Genomic DNA, 25,037 nt, shown 5'->3' on the forward strand with positions numbered 1-25,037 from the left:
GTTTCTTGTTTCTCACATCACACCTTTCACATGAACACAAACCACTGAAAATGTTGCTTTTTTCCTTCTTCTCTTCAAAATGTTTGGTTCTGAATCGAGCTGTTTGTGTGCCTTTGACATCAGCTCCCACGAAAGTCGTTCCATTGGTAATCTACTTCTACATCTAAAAGTGTCAACACACCTCCCGCAATTAGTCTTCCTTGCAATTTTCCAAGCTCGACTATCGATGTGGCACACTCACGTCTGCGTCTCTTTACAGATCTGTTGCACTCTGGGCCTGTTGGCATCTCTATTTTTCATTCCTTGCATCTGTTTTTAGTTTAGCTCTCTGCCTATTTCTCCTTTCTGATTTGTTTTCTGTTTTGTTTATCAGAGCCTCATTTTCTCTATTTCCCTCCCTAATTACACCACTTCATCTAAGCTCTCTTCTTCCTCTTTGGTTGAGCCCTCTGTCTTCTCGACCCCAGTCCCCCCATCCTCCATTTCCTCTCTCTCTTCCTCACTTTTGCTCTCTGCTGTGTTTTCTGTCCTTCTCTGCCCTGTCCCTTCTTTTTCCGTGGTATGAGCCTTCTAAGAGAATCAAACAATGAATTTTGTCTTTGCCACGAGTGAGAAAATTAAGCTCATCTCTCCCTCTCGACATATTCAAATCTCACCTCTCCTCTGCTCCCACTCTTTTCTGTCATTTTACTCTGCTGTGTTTTGCTTGTGGACCTTGGCTATTTGTTTAATGTGTAACCTGTTATCCTTATCTGACTTTTTTCAGGATGCATGTTCTTCACAGCAGACCAGAAAGTCCTTTCTCATTATTTTTGTTTCTCACACATGCTGTCATTCTGTCTCTCTGTCTCTGTCTCTCTTCCTCTCTCACTCACTTTCTGTGTCTCACAAACATGTCTGTCTCTGAGATTTAACAGGCAAGGGAGAGTTTCATAATGTGATCTGTCACAGCTTGTGTTATATCTGGTGTCACATCTTTTGTTCTCTTTATCAGACCCATTCCACAATGTCCCTGTTTCTCCCCTTTTCTCTGCTAGCTTTGTATTGTATTTACTTTATTATGTGCCCATAAAACAATACTTGATTTAAGAAGTGGAAGCACTTTTCTTGATTACTGATTTACTGTTGATGTACTGCTAAAAATGATTTTGGATGTGGATACAAAAGAAGGTTTACTTGTGGGACTTTTTTAGGCACCATTATGGAATAATTACAAATAGGCAAGGGAAGCTAATTAATAAGAGAGAAAATAGTGTAAATGTAGGCCAAGTCTAGAAAAATGATATAATTGTCTGCAAAGTAATTATGGACTGAGGTGAAACATGAGAGAAAGATCTTCCTTACTGAACTTTGGCCCAAAGCTATACTTATAGTGGTCTGATTTTATTGATATAATACAGATGCCCATTAATCTACTACCATTTTTCATATTAATTAAAATCCCAAGCTTATGGAAAAAAACCTGGCAACATCCAAGAATGATGTCTGAGTCATTAACACCACGCTGGGTATCACGCAGTGATACCGAGTGATACTCATATTTGCAGATTTGGCCCTCCATGAGTGTAACCAAAGGAAGCATAAGGATAAGTATTGGGTTCTCCCTCTATTGTCCTCACCACCAACAGAGGTGACAGGAAGAGACGGGGACTGAACTACCAACAAGGCCATTCATGGACGACCCCAGGCAGGTTCCACCTGCAGCTGCACCCAGCAAAACATCACAGCAGGGACAAAATGTTAATTTTGATATGGGATTGTGTCATAAGAGATTCAGTGGATCAATGTCAGGGTTCAAAGTAAAGAAGGCTTTAAGTTGGATCTTCACTACTAGCATGAAACAATAGATTCTAGATGAGCATGAAAGCCTCTTAGGCCTCTCAGCATTAAGATCATTGCGTTTCAGATTCCTAGACGCTGAGCTGTTGTTCTTAAATCTGAGCAGATTACAACAATACTAACAAAAAAGTACCACTCGTATATCATCCTTTTCTTCTCAGCAAAGATTATTGTTAAACTGAGACAAGATCTATCTATTTATTTTTGTATTTTGTTGGCTATACCTGGTATCCCTGTCTGATGCAACATGATAATGCTAGCAATCTGGGTCACTGTGACATGTAAGGAGCGCCATTCGAAAAGGACAGGGAACGACTTGCTCCACAATAATTTACTCTTTTATGTAATTTCATCATTACCTCCTTTTCTCTCCCTCTCACTCTCTCCACATCTTTCCCCTTCTCTGTCTCATCATCCCCCCCCCCCACCCTTTTTTTTTGCCGGCAGCCAGGCAGTGGCCTAGTTTAGCAGTGCAGAAGGTTTGTTAGCATCACCCCCAAACCAAACAATAATAATGTGGACTCAAGGGAGAACACGGGAAGGTTCAAATCTACCCATGTACAACTGCAAACAGATGGACACCTATACTGTATACATGCTTCCGTATAAGTGCGGTGTGGGTGCAGATGCTCAGAAGTGTATTATAGAAGCACAAGTACATGCACAAAAACAAGCATACACCCCCAACCACAAGCACATATACATCCGCATTGTTGCATTACTGCCAATTTAATCTCTTTGGAGTATGTAACATTTTGCTATGAGGAAAGCACACCTGCTCCCTGACACAAAGATTCTACTTCCTATTGTTCATACTTACTATATACTGTGACAGTAAGTACATTTATGAGAGTAAATCATTGACATACATTCACTACCTCTAGTTTGACACATATTGTTTTCCATAAGAAATAGCCTCATTATATAAGTTTTTAGTGGTGAAAAAAAAACAGTACATCATATTTTGTGTAATAAACTAAATTAGGGGGAAGCGTGTTTGGTATGTTGCTGTTGTGACAGTGTGTAAAAAACACATTCAGTTTCATGTCTTTTGAATCAAGCCTGAAAACTGATGAGCATATAAGAAAGTGTCTTTGACTGATCATCTCTTCACACAGTCCATCTCTTTCCTCCAGATCACCCTCTCCAAGTTAGAACGAGAATTTTAAATAAAATCAATAATCACACCCTTACTGTAACAAACAAAGGGATGATGTGATGCAATGAAGTGAGCGAGTGAATCAAAGGAAAAGGAGAAAGATTAAAAGGTAGAGAGAAACAGACCTACAAATGTATGAAGTGTATGTTTGCGCATGACTTTCTATCCACATTTGCACATACAAATAGGAAGTACACGTCCCATGTGTCAGCACAGGCCAGCACGTGTCACTCCATTGTCTGAACCAGTGTTGGGTTTCAGTTGACCCATGTTATAATCTGTTGCAGTCAGTATAGGATGCTGGCCTGCAGGCTACTGTATGAGAAACCATCCATCTGGGGCCCCAGACAGTCACTGCCATCTCCATTATTATTAACCATGACTCATTGCCTGGATCCACTGTTGACTCATAGATAATAAAAAAGAATCAATATACACTGGGAATAAGTATGTCCCAAAACTATTCAGAAGAGTACTGGTTAGTAAGTTAAAACAGTAATATAAAGTCTAAAAAAATGTTTTGTTTTGCAGTAAAACTGAGTCATTTTACTTGCAGTCACCTCTGATTCATAGGGAAATTCACCAGTAATGATTCTTATTCATCCGGGACATGATTATTTTGCCCACTGATATTGGAAACAATAAGATGAAAAGGTTTTTTTCTGCACACACTTGCATCCAGTGTGCTGACAAAGTATGACATGGTGAATGGACCACAGGGCTGAACCAAGGTGGATGCCTTCTGACTGTGTCACACTTTCAAATCATTTTCTAATATAAGATGTACTCTGCCACCAAGAGCTATTCCTTAAAGGAATTCTTAAATCTTACCAAGATTTAAATGAGAAAATATACACCATGTCTGTATGGTAAACATTAGGAGCCATCCACCCTGGTTCAGCCTTGTAGCTGTGCTCCAGTCACCATGTCATAGATTTTCAGCGCACTGGATTCAACTCCCCAAAATGGTGGACTGTTTCTTTCACTGCTACACCCAGAGCAATCTACAGTACCTATCATTACGCAGGGCCAGTCGTGGACCTCTGTGGCTTAAATGCTTAAATTACCCCAACTCTCCAAATTATTAATAGTCCTCACATACAGTAACAATACACTACAGAGACACTTATTTCTATGATAAGAAAATATAGCTAGTGTGCTACCCACAGTGCTCCACAATGTTTCCCTTTAAAGAAATATTATAGGAAATCAGCGAAATAATTATTAACATAATAATAGAAAAAAGCGAAGGCTCAAACTGACATTTGAAAATTTAATCCATTTTATTTGTTTTTCTTTTATTATGAGAGGTTCCCTTGCAATTTTTTTTTCTTTTAAAGCAGAATGTTTTGTTAGAAGGACCCAGCCATCATGTGGAAAACCCTGTATTGTTTGTCTGCAAGGGCACACATTTACCCAAAGACACATTATCTTGTACTCTTTTCTAATGAACAATCACAGAGGAGAAATATGATGTAAAATGTAGGAAGAAAATAGTCCTAGGGTAACCCTAATACCATTGCAGATGCACTGAAAATTAAACATTGTCCTGGGTTAAAATCCTAATGACCCTATAATCTATTGTTGATATTTTATTTCATATTGCATTGCTATTTATTGTTGTTATTAATTGTGTATTGTCAATTGTAGAGCAACACTGAAAAAACAGCCCTTTACTGTAAAATCATGTCACATCAAGGAGATCCCTCCGATAAGCTCAGTGCTGCCAATATCCCAACATCATCAACCAGATTATTATGACTTACTTTACTGTGAGAAGGGGGTAATTTAGCAAGAAACCATGTTTCTCTGCAAACAATTCAACACTCAAAAGGGAAATTAATCAAATATAGATACATTTAATAATGTATATTTTATAGACACTGAGACATGCTTTTCAGTATCTGAGTCTAAGAAGAGGAGTGAAAGAACAGGTGATTTGTTTTTATTTTATCCGTAAAACCAAAAGATGATGATGATAAGTGGAGAAAAATGGGCAAACTGCTGTTCCTGACTATGTCAAACTGAATATTTGATACAAGGAAATGTCTTGTGTTCTCAGTGAACCCTTGAGCAACCTCGGGGTCTAGTAGTAGTATTGTCCCATTCAATGACTTACAGTACAGCAATTTCACCTCACACATTCATGCATTCAGCAGGAACTCACTTGTTATGGTACTGAAAAAGAAAGCTACAAGAAATAAGGTAGACTATGTTCCACCGGAGGGGCTTCATAGCATTACATTACGTTGTCATTGCTCCCCAAACACAGCAAAGGAACAGTGAAAATACCTGGAAAGTTGAGTTGTGCGGTTAAACGTGGCTATATGACTGGAAAAAGTTTGATCAATACTAAAATTATCAATCTTTGTAATCCAACTGCACTGTAGAGTGGAATTTTGCCAATAACATTGATGATCTTAACTAAGCTGTCCTGACTCATATTTTTATTTTTTTTCTTAATCCAATGAAGCCCAAGTCTCAACCTGGCTGTAAAGGAGTGCTGCTTTAACCTACTGATACTTCCTTCTCCTCTGTGTCTCCCCCTTTAATGAATACACTGTATCAGACTGTTGCATATACATGCCCACATTCATGCATATAAACAAGAAGAGAGGCAGCCGTAGCAGCAAGTAAACATGGCAGTGCAATGTATAAAATTATAATTATCCAAGCGCAGTCTAAAATAATAAAATGTATAGCTGTTGAGAGTTGTCATGCCAGTTTAGCTGGGATCATTTTGGTCCAGATTTTGGCCACTGTTCCCTTTTTCCTCATGTATCATCTTTGCTTCTGCAGCACCCTCCACCACCCTAACCTCCTCCTTCTTTCTTTGTGTTAAAGCTTTTTAAATACGGTTGTCTTGGCGAAGATCTGATATCTGTTTACAGCTCTCTCGGAATTCTGTATAGTAAAGTTAATGTGCTTATGATTCTGGGGGATTAGTGCTCCCGGCAGAATCCTCATTGCTGCTTGGATTCATTCAGAGCAGAGCATTTTGCACCAGATATAACCATATTACCATTTGCAATAAATGTTCAATTCTTCAAGTGTTTCTTACTGAAGAATAAATGAGTGATCAGAGAAAGGTTGTAGGACGAGAAAAGAGACATCAGCTCTTTGATTTGTTTATGCCTCTTAATTTGAATATGATATGAACCAGTGCCACAGCGTGCCATTTGGTGAATATATTCATGCAATGTTAGAGCTCATCGAGAGCATCTAATTTTCCCAAACTCCTTGGTGATGCTGGTGCCAAAGAACTAAACAAGTCAACACAATGATTTATATCTGGCGGGGGGAAAGGAAAGGGAATGTTGTTGAGCTTCAAGAAACAAAAGAAAATCTTTGTTTTATTTGTTACAATTGTACAAACTGTTTCGCCTGCTCTTTCTCTGTCTTTTTCCTTCTCTGACTTTCTTTTAGCATGGTGGTTTACCTTCAGGCTTGCCGATGGAATTCCTCAAAATTTTGAGATGCAATTAGGCATCTAGAATATTTATGACTCACACATAACTACTCAGCAATGCACATTGCTCTCCCAAGTGGGTTTTTAGGTCCGCCTTCATGGAAATGTGCACACACACACACAGAAATGCAAAGCCTTTTGTAGTTTGTTTTGCAGTTTGTCGTAATTCGAGATGTGCATCGTGATGGGGTGTTGAAATGACCTCAGCATGTTCATTCCAATGAGCTGCCATGTCATTTCAGCCATGTGTCAGCCACCACATCAAGATACAGTATGATTTATTTGATTACTAAAACTCTGGGTGACCTTTTTGTTTCTCTTTAGGCAGAGTAGTTCCAGCCCTTCTTTGATTTGTGGATGCAAAACTCATCACAATCCATCCATCCATGCATTTTCTAAACTACTAATCCTGCCCTGGGTTGTGGGGAGCTGGAGTCTATCCCAGCTCACACTAGACAAGAGGCGTTTATCACAGGGAAGGCAAAACTAATCAAAATCTAACATCAAAAGTTATTGAACACATTACGCCTAGCGGTGCATTCACACATCTCAATGGCAGTGCCGCCCCACTCTATCCATATTAAGTCTGCCATGGAGGAGTGTTGGCCAAATGATTACTGCCTTCATCTCTGAGTTGTGAGAATCACCACAAAAAGAGATATGAATATAATTGTGGAGCTGCTTTTTTGAGAGAACAGCAGTTCACTGTATGCAGGTTACTGCTGATTCATCATTGCCCGCACCATCATTCTTCATCCGTTCTCTTGACACCCCATGTTCTGCGTTCATTATCCATTCCCCATTTACTCTTTCCACACATCCATCTCTCCTGTGGTGCTTTTGCTCTCCATACCATTGTCATTCTTTTCATCACTCAATTTCTTCTTCCAAAACCTTTCAAACTTGAAATTGACTTCTATCTCTATATTTCAATCCCCCTCCCCGCTCTTCCATATTTAATGCATCATTGGTTCCATGCTCCCCAAGAAGTGATTGTACTTGCGTGCCTCCAGCATTGTAGCATTGTTGCTATGGCAGCACTAGTGCAAGTGGGTAGAATAACAGATGCATCTGTAGTGGCAAATGTGTTGTGCTTTGATAGAATACAGCTGAACTTCTGGTCTTGTATGTTAGAAACAGTAAAAGTTACATCCACAGCTGCCCACACAATATATGCACGTGTATGTGGAGTAAGAGAGCCATTCTCGTAATAGAATCTAAGTGTATTTGTCAGAGCTGATGTTGGCAAACATGAATCTATTAAGTTTCTGCAAATGAACACCTCCAGGACATAATAGCCAGAGAAAAATCAATAGACTTTATAGCCTAGAAAGCTTATATTTTGTGATTGGGAATTCTGTGGAAAGAAACTGGAGAGAACTGATTGAGTTGTGATCAATAAAAGATGTGTTCTGATTAGTAGAGCTCACGCCCAGAGTGCGGTCTATATTTTATTTTCTTATCTATTCCTCTTCATTAGCTGCAACCAGGTCTGTTTAGCTGTCATTTAAGCCCCACCCACTTTCCCATTCAGCTGTTGTTTGATCCAGAGATACCAGAGTTTCATATTGTTTAATTTATTTTAAGCTGTATCTTCTACAAATCACAGATAGCTGAACAAAATGCATTCATTTTCATTGTCTATTTCTTTTGATCCTGTAGCCATATTGAGGCAAATTGGTTAGGAAATTCTAACCATGAGGCTTACCTTAACGGCTGTTTGATCATCTCTGCACATATCTATTCCTTGAAACCACCCTGGGGGTGTTTTATTTGACTTTTCTGTCAATTAATGTTGGCATCCAATTACCTGATTGACATTTTTTGATTATCTACAGTCAAGCCCAAAATTACTCATACCCTTGGCAAATTCTGACTTAAAGTTACTTTTATTCAACCAGCAAGTTGTTTCGATGTACAAGAGGCATCATTGTGGAAAAAATTATTACTCATCTTTTTTTTACATTTGAACAAAAAGTGGCATGTCCAAAATTATTCATACCCGTCTCAATAATCAATCGAAAACCCTTTATTGGCTATTACAGCAATCAAACGCTTGCTATAATTGCTGACCAGCTTTCTGCATGTCTCCACTGGTATTTTTGCCCATTCATCTTTAGCGATGAGCTCCAACTCTTTCAGGTTGGCGGGTGTCCTTGCCATCACCCTGATCTTTAGCTCCCTCCACAGATGATCAATGGGATTTAAGTCAGGACTCTGACTGGGCCACTGCAAAACCTTAATGTTTTTGTCTGCTAACCATTTCTTCACAGCATTTGCTGTGTGTTTTGGGTCGTTGTCGTGCTGAAATGTCCACTGGTCCCCAAGGCCAAGTTTCTCTGCAGACTGCCTGATGTTGTTGTTGAGAATTTTGATGTATTGCTCCTTTTTCATGGTGCCGTTTACTGTGATTAGGTTCCCTGGTCCACTGGCTGAAAAACAACCCCAAAACATTAGGTTCCCACCACTATGTTTGACAGTGGGGATGGTGTTCTTAGGATTGAAGGTTTCTCCTTTTTTACGCCAAATGAGACTACATCATTGTGGCCAAACAATTACATTTTAGTTTCATCTGACCATAAAACAGAAGACCAGAAGTCTTCTTCTTTGTCCAGATGAGCATTTGCAAAGGCCAAGAGGGCTTTTGTGTGCCTTATCTGGAGAAGTGGTTTCGTCCTTGGTCTGCATCCGTTGAACCCAGCGGTGTGCAGTGTCCGTTGGACTGTCTGCCTTGAGATGTTGCCATTAGCAGAGCCCAGATTCATCAGGATGGCCTTGGTGGTGATTCTTGGATTCTTTTTTTTTACCTCTCTCACTATCCTCCTAGCCAGCACAGGTGTCACTTTTGGCTTCCGACCACGTCCTCTGAGATTTTTTACAGTGTGGAACGTCTTGTATTTTTTAATAATACTTTGCACTGTAGCCAGTGGAACTTCAAAACATTTAGATATGTTCTTATAGCCCTTCCCTGACTTGTGGCCAGCCACAATACGCAGCCACAGGTCCTCAGTGAGCTCCTTTGTCTTAGCCATGACTGTCCACAAACTAACAGCAGAGAGCTTCTAATTTTCACCTGTTGAGTTGATTAAGACAGCTGTTCCCAATGACTCAGGGTAATTAGGATGCTTTAGAACAGCTTGGACTATTTGGATTGGTATAGATCTTTGGATTTTCCCATAGACTGTGACACTTTGCAAAGGGTATGAATAATTTTGGACATGCCACTTTTTGTTCAAATGTAAATAAAAGATGAGTAATAATTTTTTCCACAATGATGCCTCTTGTACATTGTCTTATTATCTTCTCGTAGACACCTGTGTCATTTCTAATCAAGAAACAACTTGCTGGTTGAATAAAAGTAACTTTAAGTCAGAATTTACCAGGGGTATGAATAATTTTGGGCTTGACTATATATGAATTCCAGTCGCACTGAAATAGGCTAAAGGCTAGTTGGACAGTTTTTTGGGGGGGTTTGTCTTCTATTGTCGATCCATTTTGGAGGTCTTACTTTGATCCCTTGACAATTTCTGTTCAGAAACATCTTGTCTGAAAACATCACACTTGTTGAGCCAATCTTTTATGTACGTTTAAGTTAGTTATTTACATTTCAGAACATAATATTATGGATTTGAACCTGCTGGCTTGAATCCGTAACAGACAAGTTAAAATTTTGCTACCCAAACATTTAGGCTGCATTAACCTCTTATGTTCTTGAAGGCCAGCAGGAAAGCATTTGAAAGACCTTTCCTCACCATATCTACCCTTGCTAAGGCATGTAAATGCGCATGTTTGAAGTGTAGAGAGCATTTTTATCATTTTCTACAGCGAGATGGTGATTCCATTCTGCCCTCAATGGCATTATTTACCCAGGCTGAAATCTCTGACATTTCACTGACCTCAATCACTGAATCCCCACTACCCTTTGTAGTTCACATCATCCAATTTCTGTTTTCCCTCGGCCCCTGTGTGGCCGGGGTCCAAGCCACATGTCCAGCTTCTCTCCGCTGCTATTCCCCAAATCCTGCCCTAGCTCCCACAGTAACAGAAACAATCTGCTTCTTTCCACACGGTTGCCATGATTGCTCTTAAGTTTCTAACCCCAACTCTGTCTTGCTTTAACCCCAACTCTTGGTTGTATCTACACTAGAAATGTGTCAAGCGCCCTGTCATCTCACCGTGGAACCACGTTACCTGTCATCTCACCGTGGAACCACGTTACCTGTCATCTCACCGTGGAACCACGTTACCTGGCCTTGCACCCAGTCATTTGTAGTGGAAAAGAAACCTTGGTAGTAGTGGTGATATAGTGGTCAGTCGGGGGGCTTAGGTGCTCTGCTCCATTTAGCCCTAGACCTTCGGGCCCTTTTCTGTCACGCTCCATTGCATCACTTCTTCTTCCCCCTGCGAGGCATGCAGGGAATGGGTATGATGTCATGCATGAGCAGCCACAGATGACAGTGGTCTAAAAGTCAACCATTGGCAAACAAATATACACAAACACACAGAGAAGGTCAGGGAGGACAGAGAGAAAGTGAAGGTGTAAAAAAAAACAAGAGATAAGTTGGAAAGATCTTCTAAAGGCGTACATGACGATGAAATATGAATTATAGATCAAACCTGAGAGAGGTAGTTGAAACACTCTTTCCCCTACTATCCCTTTCATTCCATTCCGCCCTTTTTCTCTCTGTCTGCTTGTATTCCTACCTCTTTCTCCAAAGTTGATCTTTTTTTTTCAGCCCGGATCACTCTCATAATAGCAGGTTGCATCCAAGGTGATTTGTGTTTCAGTGTCTGTTACTTTGACTCTGTTCTTTGTGGCTGTGAAAAATAAGATAGGAAACAAAGATCAAATGCAGCATCTCGTCTGTTCTGTCTCAGCTGCTGCTTCCACTGCCCTTTCCCTCTTCTTTCTCCTTCTCTCCTCACTTTCTGCTTCCCCCTTCTCATCTTCCTCAGTCATTTATGTCTCCCTATATGTTTCTATCCTACTTGAGCAACAAATAGCTGCTCAAGGCATGGGGTATAAAGGCAAGATGGTCCAAACCTTAATGCAGTTTATGTAACTTTTTATGTTTATAGACAAACATTGTATATATAGATATACATAATATATAGGAAGGTGCACACTTAGAAAAACAAATACATATCTTTATGTATTTATGCTGCCAAGAGTGAACAAGCAACATTTTGTTCAGCACGGCTTAACAAAGTAGTGCCTCTGCTTTTGTCAGGTTCGTCTTATGGCCAGTGAGAAATGATCTGTTCCACTCACACATACACACGGTGAAGCTCTCAGAGGAGCCTCATCTGTCTGTAGTTGTGTTTGTCTCATCTCTAAGGCCTGTGTGAAGTGGAGAGGAAGGAGTGTTTTGCTCACAGCCCCGATCTCTCCGCACTACACTGACTGTACTCCAGGGAACTGGCCTGGACGAGAAGAAAGTATAACAACAGTGCACGCTGATGGAAAGAGAGCAATGCAGGAAGAGGTGAAAAAGAGACAAAGTGAAGGAAATGAAGAGACAGGAACACATATCAAGGCTTGGGGAGGGATTAGAGGAGTTTAAAGACAAGAAGAGGTAGAGGGAGAGAGACCTTGGAGGAGGAAGGTAAAGAGCAAAAAGCAGGCAGAGACTGAACAAGCACCTTTAGGAGATTCTTGTCTGTGGGGTTTGTTTGTGATGAACAGTTTGTCAGTCGAATGCCAGAAAGGCAAACTCGTCACTGTAGTCACAGCGAACACACACAAACACACTTTCAGCTACATGCTAAAAAGCTTTCTGCAGCATGATCCAAAATATTTGGAAGGGCAATCCAAGTCATTTGCTCTGCCCTTGCAACAGCTCTCCTCTTGTTTCCCCTCCTACCCAGGTTCAGGAAGACATCCACTATGGGTGGGAATCCCTGTGTGTGTCTTTGTTTCCACGTGTGTTTCTGTGTGTGTACAACTATTTATAATGTTACTCTAACTTTTACATGCAGAAAGTATTGTGCTACTTGATGATGTTGGGGTTACATATAGTGGATAGCAGGGATTAGATAAATGTGTGAGTGTGTGAATGCAGAGTTTGTATGTTTGTGTATGTGTCACAGATACAGAGTACTGTATTCTTCTTTTGTCATAAAATCACTGAACCATCAACTAAGCACCTCATCATGCTACATTGTCATAGCAGTTACCATAGTGACCTGAGTCTTTTCCCAAATTACTGAAGTGAATAAAAATAGGATTCATTCAAGGTCATAGCATCAGCCTGTGGACACTAAGAGGGGTTGTCGGTTTAAATCCCCCCTTGTTCAAGTTGAGAAGCAACAGGTTTGGCCTAACAATTAAAACAAAACACTGAGACCAGATTTGTTCAAATAAGTGTCCGCCCATCGAAACATTCCTATCTTCCCTCTTTGTTACCTTTCCACGAAATGAGCACTTGAATTGCTTGGGGCACCCACTTGAAATCAGTCTTTCAAGTCTGTCTAAGGTCTTCTGACTCATGGTAGAATGAATCAAATCAAATCCATTTAGCACCATAAAGAGAATGAAATTGTGAAAGGTCAATCAGTGTCAACTCAGAAAAACACGTTTGGGAAAAACACGATCAATTTATGTAACCAGTTTAACAGAAAATCTCTTTTTATTGTGTGTCAGACACTATTCTGTGATTCTGTCTCCGTTTTATAGCATTTTGTATTTTGCATTCTTAACTACTTGTTTTTTTGGAAATTAAGTCAGATCCAGAATCTTCACCCCCAACAGCTATTTATTGATATTATCATTTTGTCCTGAGACTGTCAAACCTAATTTGATGCCCTTAAGATTGCCTAGCAGGAGTTCTCAGTGTTAGCTGCTGGAGATGAGAGCTACTAAGCGATTTCCCTTACTTGCTTATCCCAGTTTAGCAACAAGTGTTGAGCTATTGTATCTTATTTGTTCTTTTTTGACTGAGGATATTCTATTCCTGTTTTGTTTTTTTTGTTCTTTAATTTGTTATTTCTAAATTAAACACCTTCAAAACACTGGGATGTCGAGTCCGCCACTGACCTGGGGAAATGTCATTGTGCTGTGTGCAGTGTGAACACTCACAAACAAAACATGAATCCACATTCTGCATAGAACATACAGAAATATTTGGAGTTTGTTTGTGCAACATGTTTTATAAAATGTTTTGCATTATGTTATATATATTTTAAAATAAGTGTAAAAGTTCCATTTTTGAATATCCTTACTTTATTGATGAGTATTTCTACCTCAGCAACTCTTTTTGACCTTGGTTGTCTCAGATACATCTACAGGGCTTTTCTTAAATCTCACAATATACCTAGGAGGCAGAAGGTCCTTGTCTGATTATATAATGTGCTGCTGCCTGAGTAAATCTGTCCCTAATTACACACAGATCGTGAGCACAAATTGAATGAAAGATTCAGTGCAAATGTGCCCTGCACTTTTATGTGCATAAAACTGCCTCTCTTCATGTCAGCTCAATGGGTACATATAATTTACAGATGACACAATTCAAAATGACAGCATCATATGCAGCCAGCAGCACAACAGGTTCCAGTAAATACATTCACATTTGGACTCACAGTGGCTCAGCTCCAAGAGTCATGTTGGTAATAGAAGCGATATGAACCCTCTCCAATTCCTACACCTGTCACAGTCAATGTTCATTTGGATGCTATTAGAATTCAGTTTCATCATTGTGGCTAATGAAGCGGAAGAGACACGCTGATTTGATGCGAATGCCAACAGCATCCAATTCTGTTAGCATTAGGTTTAATTGGCACTGTCAATCATAAGTGTGTTTCCATAGCAACAGTGATGATCAATATGAGCATGTGTAATCAGGTAACCCAGATTTGTATCATATGAGGGGATGGATGTGATATATATATATATATATATATGTGTGTGTGTGTGATGCAAGGATTTTACAAAGTAGGTGTCAAAAATCTTGTCCTTCACAATGTGTTTTGCTTTAAAATTGTTCTTCCAAAGATGGAAGAAAACTGATCTTGAACATATTTGGTAAAATAGATGTGCTAAATCAAAATCTCTTTTAATTTACCAAATGATGTGTTCTGATGTCTTGTAATTTTACCTTTACATTCCAGAGCAGATAGCACTTGAATTTGATTGATTTGTGTTTAAGGGTTCAATTAGTAACTTCAGTTCCTCTTTGTGAGGCATGGCAGTAATTCAATTACAAGATGAGGCTTTTGAAAAGTGTTACTGGATGTATTTCTGGAAAAGGTGGATGTAGGACAGTCAGATACCTGCAGCTACCCATGCACCACCTGTTCACCTGCTACCTTCCAAGATTTTAACCATTTCTGCTGCTGTGACCCGCTCAGATTACATGACTGTATATGCTCCACAAGTACAGGTCAAAAAGAACTCCCATGAAATGTTTTATATAAAGGTATTGTTAAAAATTACAAAAACAATTGCTTGCTTGTATATAGTATTATAAAACTATCAAATTTTAAAGTAGTATGTACACAATAAGATAAATATATCTCATAGTTTTCATGGAATCAAATCTTACAATGCACATCAGCAGTCTGCAGCAATGAAGTAAAAAGTTTGATCTCATTTTCATAGTTACAAAAGAATCAGTGTTATGAGTCATGCTCTTTCCCTTTGAGACAGGTGTTCTGCATGTCCCATATTCCAAATTATGCAATCATATCCCTGAACACGCACACATACAGAACTACTGTGCTTCCTGCCTCCCTCATGTGAACCTTCTGGGTTTCACTATGTGGAGCACCAAATGAGATCATGTCTCATGTGGAGGGAATAAACCTCAGACGATAGAGTGAGGTGTGTGCAGGCCTGCATAGAGCCTGGGACATGAACAGTGGAACAAATCAAAAATGTAATATCTATTATTTATGCAGATAGTATGTGAAGGTGGCGGGGTAAAGATTTCAAAAGATGCCAGTCCCAACTGAGCAAACAAAGTTTTTTTTTGTGATGTTAATAACTGAATTTATTACAGATTGACAAAATACAATCAAAATTGATTTATTGATGTGTTTATAACAAAGATTATGACTTGATTATATTAAAGATTAAATCAGAATCAGAATCAGAAGGAGCTTTATTGCCAAGTAGTGTTTTACACATACGAGGAGTTTGCTGTGGTGATAAGGTGCTACACGTAGACAAACATACAGTCAACATAAATAAATGTAGAAATATATAAATATAGAATGGAAGAACAACGTTGCAGATATATACATGTGCATTATTCTGGGTCTGTGCCGTGCAGAAGTAACGCAACGGAAGAGAATATTGTGTACATATAAATATATAAACTGACAACATAAAAATATACAACAACAAAGATCAACAATCAACAACAAGAAACTGTTTTTGTGGCAAGAGGTTTTGGTCCTGATGGACCGCTCTCTCCTGCCAGAGGGGAGAGTCTGAAACAGTTTGTGTCCGGGGTGGGAGGAGTCAGTTGCAATCTTTCCTGTTCGCCTCAGAGTCCTCGAGGAGTACAGGTCCAGAAGAGAAGATTGCAGCCAATCACCTTCTCTGCAGAGCGAATGATATGCTACAGTCTGCCCTTGTCAGTGGCAGTGGCAGCAGCGTACCAGATAGTGATGGAGGAGGTGAGGATGGACTCAATGATGGCGGTGTAGAAGTGCACCATCATTGTCTTTGGCAGGCTGAACTTCTTCAGTTGCCGCAGGAAATACATCCTCTGCCGGGCCTTCTTGGTGAAGGAGGTGATGTTCAGCTCCCACTTGAGGTCCTGGGAGATGATGGTGCCCAGGAAGTGGAAGGAGTCCACAGTGGTGACGGGGGAGTCACACAGGATAATGGGGGAGGGTGGGGCTGTGCTCTCTCTGAAGTCCATGACCATCTCCACGGTCTTCTGAGCGTTGAGCTCCAGACTGTTCTGGCTGCACCAGATCACCAGATGGTCGATCTCCCACCTGTAGGCAGACTCATCCCACTTGAGATGAGCCCAATGAGGGTGGTGTCGTCCACAAACTTCAGGAGCTTGACAGACTGGTGACTGGAGGTGCAGCTGTTGGTGTACTGGGAGAAGAGGAGAGGGGAAAGAACGCAGCCTTGAGGTGAACCGGTGCTGATGGTCCTGGAGTCAGAGACATGTTTTCCCAGCTTCACGTGCTGCTTTCTGTCCATCAGGAAGTCAGTGATCCACCTGCAGGTGGAGTCAGGCATACTCAGCTGGGAGAGCTTGTCCTGCAGCAGGGCCGGGATGATGGTGTTAAAAGCAGAACTGAAATCCACAAACAGGATCCTGGTGTAGGTTCCTGGGGAGTCCAGGTGCTGGAGGATGAAGTGAAGGGCCATGTTTACTGCATCATCTACAGACCTGTTGGCTGTCTGTAGGCGAACTGCAGGGGGTCCAGGAGTGGATCTGTAATGGATTTTAGGTTGAACAACACAAGGCGTTCAAAGGACTTCATAACCACAGAGGTCAGGGCAACGGTTCTGTAGTCGTTTAGTCCAGTGGTCCTTGGTTTGTTGGGGACAGGGATGATAGTGGAGGCTTTGAAGCAGGCTGGGACATGGCATGTCTCCAGTGAGGTGTTAAAAATGTCTGTGAACACCGGAGACAGCTGATCAGCACAGTGCTTCAGGGTGGATGGGGAGACAGAGTCCGGCCCAGCTGCTTTGCAGGGTTTCTGCCTCCTGAAAAGACCGTTGACTTCCCTCTCTGTGATGGAGAGAGGAGGGGAGGGGGTAGAGCTGGCCAGCTCTGAGGAGGGGGGGGAAGAAGTGGTGGACTGAGGCTGAAGCTGAGAGGAGGAGTCACAGGGGATGGTGTCCGATTGACTCTCAAAGAGGCAGTAGAACTGGTTCAGCTCATTTGCCAGGCGAGAATCATTTATGGAAATATATTATGTCATCAAAACAAAAAGTGATATGGAGATTGGGGTCATATACAAATAAAATATATGAATGTTAAGTTGTTTTTGCTAAATGCATTTCCATTTGTCTGTAACCCTCTCCTGGACTACTAACAAGACTTGCAAAGACAGCTTACTCATGTCTTACTGTATCATAGAGCCCTTCACAGGTGTTCAGGAAATGAACACCTGAAAGTCTGTCAAATGTTTGGCTTCATTATTGTGTGTCTTTGGTATTAATATAAAACAGGCAGATGGAGGGACATGTTTTACAAATCGAATCTAACCAGCTCCTGTCCTGTGTCCAATTTGTTTCTGTCTCATGACTGAGCCAATTTTAACAACTATTTGTACAGTGAGTCCTGATGACCTTCACACTAATCTGGCACTGAAATACTTTAGATCCAGTCAGATTGTGTCAGGATCCAGTTTTGACTGGAGCTCACACAGGTCTTCAATGAGCACCCCTCAACATACTTAGTATTATGTTTAAGCTATTATTATTCCCATCAACCATGAGTGGGATGTTTGTTGTGCTGTAGCTTACCATAAAGTGGTCGTTTTTAGTGCAGTCAGGGGCACATAAAATCAAATAGGTCATTGAGTGGCTTGAGTGATTGAAACTTAATGCATCCACAGTGATTTGTGGGTGCATTTGCACCTGTTTTCTAGCTGTCTGTTTGTGACTAGATTATACACATTTTGATGCAGCTTTGTCTTTATATCCATATGTTATATCAACCTGTCAAACATAAGCATTAAGACCACCTTGACAACCACATGTGTTCTATCTCCTTTACCTTGTGTCTTCTTAATAAGAGGAGGCAGTTAACCTAGCAGGTGTCTATGGTCATTTGATCTACATGACAATGTAACATTTCACACACGTAGTAGGTATTACAGTTTTCTGCAGTAGAAGTAGTAGATTAAAAAATGGGGGATGGACCTGATTCTGTGCTGACACCTCGAGGGAGCGTGGAAAAGTCGGAATTAGAAGGAAGTCTGAATTCGGAGTACAAAGAAGAAATCTGGCCTGTTCGTCAGAAAAAGATACAGAGATTTGCATTGTTATATTCATGGAATGATGATCAAGACAATGTAAAATTGAGATGTGAGATGACAAAAGTTGAGAGAGTACTACATGTAGAAAGATAAACAGTAGTACATAATATCATTAACAGCACACCAATAATGTGTTCAGAATAAATCTTTACAGCTTTGACTATGCATGTCTGTACAAGTGACATGCATGTTCTCAAATGAGGATATGCATGTGTTTGAGTATGTGTGTCTACACAGGCATATGCTTGTCTGAGGACGTGTCCATTTCATTGCGCATGTTTGTGTAATGTGTGTGTAATTGTATGTTTTCCCAAGCCGCTGAGTCGGCAAGAGGACAATGTCTACCGTGATGCAACAGGCAGCTAATCCTCTCCTTATGTAAACGTTTGACTGCTATTCAAATGACATGCAGATGGGATAGAGAGCTTAGGTTTTGGCAGGATAGTGTCATAACAAGGAATGTCTGTGGAGACAGTGTAGTGTCAGCATTTGGGTGATTAATGCTGCTCTTCGTGTTTAAAAAAGGAATCCTCCTCTCTGAGGACTGAGGACAGATTCACAGGTGCACATAGGTATCAGCCAAAACTTGATGACCTCATAGCCTTACGAGGTGGTGGATCAAGTGGGGTGTGTGTGTGTGTGTGTGTGTGTGTGTGTGGGGGGGGGGGGGTGACTAAATGCAGACACACAGTGGTCTAAAAGGGGACCTGTTGGGGCATTACTACATGCATATCTTTACATGACAAGAAACAGCATCAGCTGAAGAAACAAGCCCCGGAGGTGAAGTGAGATGGATTTTTGGATGCCTGCAGGTGCAGCAAAAATAATAATGCAGATGCAATAAAATGTTACAGGAAGTTGGTGGAGAATATAATTTATTTAGATTTTAGTTTCAATACTGTTGTCATTTGTGCAAAGAGTGCAGGCAATATATGCAGTGTGGACAGTATAATATTTATGCAGAACAAGTAATAAACAATAGTCTTTGCCATCATGTATCATTTATCACATTATATTGAATTTGCTTTATTTCTTATCTTTCTTTTGTTATATTCTCCCCTATAGATTCTCCATTATTCCAAGGGCCCATCCATTTGAGTCAGCCACAGCGGAAGAAAAAGGAGAGACTATGAAGACAAGCTGTGCCACCCCGCACTGCAGCCCAAGATATGACATAACATGGGTCCCCTGCTAATTGCCATGATGGTCATAAAGCTGTGACTGGCATTGTGAAGGTTTCACCCCTTTTTCAGCACCCAACCCCGACCCTCTTTGGAAATCTATCCTAACAACAGTGTTGCTTCCCTTTCTCCTGCAAACACAACCTTCCTACCTGCCTGACCCGACATTCCTCTACTTAATAATTATAGCTTATCCTCTTCCTCATTTCTTTTCATCAACATTATGCAGGGTGCTTCTTCCACCTCCACTCTCCTTCTTCTTATTCTTCCCTCTCTCCTATTCTTCTCCCACTTTCCCAACGTGGTAAATGGGGACTGCTGGCTCATTGAGGGAGACAAAGGCTATGTGTGGCTGGCCATCTGCAGTCAGAACCAGCCACCGTATGAGACAATCCCCCAGCACATCAACAACACGGTCCATGACTTGAGATTGAATGAGAACAAGCTGAAAGCTGTGCTCTTCAGCTCCATGTACCGTTTCACCAACCTGACTGACCTCAACCTCACCAAGAATGAAATCAGCTATATTGAGGATGGAGCCTTTGCAGGACAAGCCAACCTACAGGTGATGGGAATATGGATAATAAAAGATTAACACAAGAATCTTGTTCAGAATGCATTAGAACTTGAAACTAGCACCTTATAACATGTCACTGAACTATGTTCTTCATTTGAATTTGAAATAGAGTGGGACATTTCATTGTAGAGGTTTCGTTTGCTGAATGCATTAAACATGCATTTGAAGGAGACCATAATTAGTTAAATAGTATTAAGAATGACGGTAACTGTGTTTCATTATAATTTTCCTCAGTAAACTCAGTTGCAGGCATAATATCCCTAACAACACAGACATGAGGGTGAGTGAATTGGCAATCATTAGAGTAAAAAAAAGGCTTGGTTACAGACGTTCTCCAAGTCTAAGTATACATGATTGTTTTTACAACCTTGATTGGGCATGATAATATATTACTCAACAACTTGATGAATGAAGTCTGAGGCATTGCTTCAACAGCATCAACTGGGCAAGTGACACACTGTGATAATCACACAGGTTGTCAACAAAACCCCAATTTTACCATATTGTTTAAACCATCAACAGTACAAGAACATGAAACCTGAAAAATGAGAGGACAGTTTGTTATAGTTTGCATTGAAAGAGTGCACATGTGTACAACTTAATAAAGACAAATAATTGTACTGTGCGCTGTGTTGCTTGCCCTTCTGGTGTCTGTTGTAGACAATGCTGCAGCATGACCGAATCCATTAGTTGAACTGAATGAAGATTTTAATACCAGCAGTACACATGATGACAAAACTAAGCCCACAATGTAAAAAGTTTAAACTTTTGTGGGTCTTTTTCAGGTTCTTCAGCTGGGCTACAACAAGCTGACGAACTTAACAGAGGGTATGATGAGAGGGCTTGGCCGCATGCAATGCCTCTTCCTCCAGCACAACCTCATTGAGGTTATTGCCAGCAATGCGTTCTGGGAGTGCCCCAGCCTCAGCAGCATTGACCTGTCATCAAACAAACTTGCCCGCATTGACCCATCCACATTCACAGTTCTTAGTCGGCTGATGGTGTGTGAACTGGCAGCAAATCCATTCCATTGCGGCTGTGATCTTTACAGCTTCCTAACCTGGTTAGAGTCCTTCAACAATGTAACACACACCTATGACCGCCTCCAGTGTGAGACGCCCCGGGAGATGTTTGGCTTCCCCTTACTCATCGCTGCTGGCCATGCTGGTCGGAATGCCAAAAACATTTTGTACCATCACTGCCGAGATGGAGTGATGATTCCAGGAATGACCTCTCTCCCACCGGATCTGGATGGTCCTTCTGGGCTCGGACCAGAGATGTTCGGTGGCGTGGGGCCGTATAACCAGCCGACCACATCTTCCTCATCTACTGAACACAGCTTCATTCCCAGCATCAAGCTCCATCATGTCTCATTGTCATCAGCCTCTCTCCTTGTGCAGATTCCAAGGCCCTACAGCAAAATGTATATTCTAACGCAATACAACCACACATACGTGTCTGACGTCATGAATTTGAAGAACAAGAAGGAGATGATCACCCTCAACAAACTCAAACCACACACCAATTACACCTTCTGTGTAGCATCCATCCGCAACTCTCAACGTTACAACCACACCTGCCTCCAGTTTTCCACACGGGCACAAAATCAAGATGACATGCTCCCCACGCCTTCCACTACTACTCACTACATAATGACCATTGTGGGCTGTCTTTTTGGCATGCTCATTGTTTTAGGCCTTGTCTACTATTGTCTACGTAAGAAACGGATGCATGACGAGAAGAAGAAGTCTATCTGTGTCAAGAAAACTATTCTGGAAATGCGCTACGGACCAGAGGTGGCAGCAGCAGTGGCAAATGATCTATCATCAGTCCACAAGCTTCAGGAGCAGTCCAGAGAACATCGCCAGTATCAGCACCACCATGGAGGTAATATCCCCATGTCCACATCCTCTAGCTCGGGAATGCTCCACTCAGCCAACACCAGTTCCTCTAGACTTTCCTCTATCCCGCAAGTAGAAAAGATGGCTACTGCGTTTTCAGAGGCAATGGCAACAAGTAAAGGAAACTATATGGATATAAGAACTGGAGGGGCAGGGATGGAAAGGATGGGAGATGGTGGGCACGGAGGGATGAGGGGGGGAGACTTGAGAGATGATGATGGAACTGATGTTGGGGATGACTCAGATGATGATGGACATGGCTCTGCATCAGAGATTTCCACCATTGCCATGGAAGTGGACAAGGTTAACCAGATCATTAACAACTGCATTGATGCACTGAAATTGGATGCAGCAGTGGCTGCTTCAGGGGCCTCTACTAACCCCACAGCCTCCTCCAATCCCACCTCACCTCCCCCCACCAGCACATCTTCCCTTACTCGTGGCCTAATCCCACTCTCCCAAGGGGTGACCGAGACGTGCCAGGCCCTTGGTCCCAACAAAATACCCCCCCCACCTCCTCTCCCTGCCTTGAATGCCCCGCTCTCTGAGCGCCCAGGAATCAGTGGTGGTGGTTTTGTCGTCACTCCTCCCTACAGGCCCCCTCCACCAGCCACTGCTGTACGTCCCATTCAGCGGCAAATGAGTGCAGATGCAGCTGTGGTTATTGTTAATGCTGTCAAGAAACAGTGCAGTACGACCTCTTGTGGCTCCATGAGTCGGGACAGGGAACGGGGAGGAGCAAGGGTATATAGTCTGGATGTTCCTGAGCCAAGAAGCCCAGATGCCTGTAATCAACAACAGCAGCAGTACCCAGACCGGGCCAGTCCCGTGGGCTGTGGGGAGCCCCTGGAGAGGCTACCTTTAGTAGGGAGTGGGAGCTGCATTGGAGGGGGTGGTGGTGGTTGCGACAGTGGTGGTGTTGGTGCCCAACATCAGGACAGCCAGAAGCCGCACCATTACCATCAACAGCAACAAATACAACAGCAGCAGCAGCAGCAGCAGCAGCAGCAGCAGCTGGAGGTGCAGCAGGACTACCACTGCTCGGAGCACCGCCACTCTGTCCCAGCTCTCTACTATGAAGGCTCCCACCAGGGCTCCCCAGCCCAGAGGGTTTCCTTCCTAAAGCCCTTGACGCGCTCCCGCAGGGATGCAGCATCTTACTCCCAGCTTTCGCCTGCCCGCCACCATTCCAGTTACTCTGGCTACTCCTCCAGTCCAGAGTACTCCTCAGAGAGCTCACTGCGGATCTGGGAGCGTTTTCGTCCCTACCGGAAAGGCCAGCGGGATGAGGCCTGTTATGTGACGGCCGGGAATGCCCTTCGAAAAAAGGTGCAGTTCGCTAAAGGCGAGGACCTGCATGACATCCTTGATTATTGGAAGGGTGTGTCAGCACAGCAGAAGCTGTGACTGAGGGACCACAAATAAGCAATGTGGGAAAAATAATTTGCAAACTTCTCTGAGGCCTGTAAGCCAGAGAAAAATGAAGAGAAAATGGTAGGACAAAATTTTGCCTTTGGATTATTTTTGGCATGCTAGGTGTATAGAATATTGTCCTAAGAGCAAGGACTGTGAAACTGTGCCTGGGATACGCGAGTCATTAAGGTGTTTTCTTTTACACTTCATTGTAGCACCATTTCTGGATCATTCTCTTTTAGTGTTTATGGGTTTTATTATAGCACAGAGAGCAAATGCCAACTGTGTAATTTAGTACTCTTTGAGTGATCACATTTTGTGATCTTATGGACCATCTTTATCAGTGCCATGTTTTAATCTATGGGTGATCACAGAAGGTAAACGTTGATACCCTTCATTTTAAGCTTGTGTGATCAAAGATGTTGTTTCCTGTTTTGTATTGGGTGCTGTATCAATTTGCAGTGTAAACTTGGATATGTTTAGACTTATAAGTGAAGGGATGCCGATTAGCGAACAGAGTTGTCAAATGCAGGACCTCTCTCTCTTCTATGAGATCATTCATGCAGCTGAGGAATTTGCATTTCAATAACATCTGTCACCCAGAAAGAAAGAAGAAATTCAAAGGACATTAACAAACAAAGAGAAGTGGGCTTGAGGGGCCTGTAGCATAAGAAAATCGTGAGAGAGATTACAGTAGAACCTTAGTTTAAAATAGTGCTATGATTGCACCCTGGGGTGTTCAACACATCTTTCCAACTAACACTCTCGAATGGGTCAATGAATAGTGTGAGGAACGTTGTCCCATAGCTATCCAAAACCGCCCTAAACAGTATTTGTCCAAGTATTGATCAGAACTGTGAGCATAATTTGAAGGAGTACAGATGGCAAAATAATGTTTCCTTAATGAAGGTATTTAGATGCTACTTACCTGTACAATTGGGAAATTTAACTAATAGCCGAATGAGCTCTTACAATCCTGTTAAAAAATGGCATGAGAGATGTGACCCATATGTGACAGAGATCAAGAGAAATTGAAAATTGAAATTGGGCATAAAAGACAAAATGGAAGACAAGTAAGGATACCACTGCCACTGTGAATGTAAGCAGATTATAAGCAGGGTATGGGGAAATCTATTTGCATCATTGAGCACCACAGTACATTCCAAATCCTTTCTCTAACATGAAAACTGAATGAGGCACAGAGGGAAAGGACACTTCTAATTACTGCCAACGTGTCTGTTCTGTTATGGAAATTACTATTGTTGTCTATTGATAACTTAATTAGCCAACTTGTGACAGGCATGTTCGCTTGCACTTTACTCTTCATGATTGTGTGTGTGGCTGTGTGGTTTACAGTGGTCAGTGGGTGTTGGCATGCCTTGTAAGATTATATTGTATTTGCCCAAATTTACCTAAATGAATAGTTGTCAATATCTTTCCCAGTGACTGGATGTCTAAACACTTATAGATTATTAATGGCATGGGCAGATATACAATGGTAACTGTATTTTTCCAGACATACATCACATGACTGTGATGCTTAGAT

The 25,037-nt window shown here is 41.6% G+C and overlaps 1 protein-coding gene across 1 annotated transcript; it reads left to right on the top strand.

Annotated features, from left to right (window-relative positions):
- Positions 1 to 19,631: 19,631 nt before the first annotated feature.
- LOC123987045 (protein phosphatase 1 regulatory subunit 29) lies at positions 19,632 to 23,485 on the top strand. Its single transcript, XM_046075599.1, has 2 exons — positions 19,632 to 20,165; positions 20,963 to 23,485. The coding sequence occupies exons 1-2, from the start codon at positions 19,824 to 19,826 to the stop codon at positions 23,483 to 23,485; spliced, it is 2,865 nt and encodes a 954-aa protein (XP_045931555.1). The 5' UTR covers positions 19,632 to 19,823.
- Positions 23,486 to 25,037: the final 1,552 nt, after the last annotated feature.

This window comes from Micropterus dolomieu, linkage group LG02 (assembly GCF_021292245.1).
Source record: "Micropterus dolomieu isolate WLL.071019.BEF.003 ecotype Adirondacks linkage group LG02, ASM2129224v1, whole genome shotgun sequence".
Classification (NCBI taxonomy): domain Eukaryota; kingdom Metazoa; phylum Chordata; class Actinopteri; order Centrarchiformes; family Centrarchidae; genus Micropterus; species Micropterus dolomieu.

Excerpts from the sequence above, each read along its gene's own strand:
- LOC123987045 (XM_046075599.1), top strand. The coding sequence starts at position 19,824 with ATGCAGGGTGCTTCTTCCACCTCCACTCTCCTTCTTCTTATTCTTCCC. Across the intron at positions 20,166-20,962 it reads CAGGACAAGCCAACCTACAG|GTTCTTCAGCTGGGCTACAA; the intron begins GTGATGGGAATA and ends GGTCTTTTTCAG.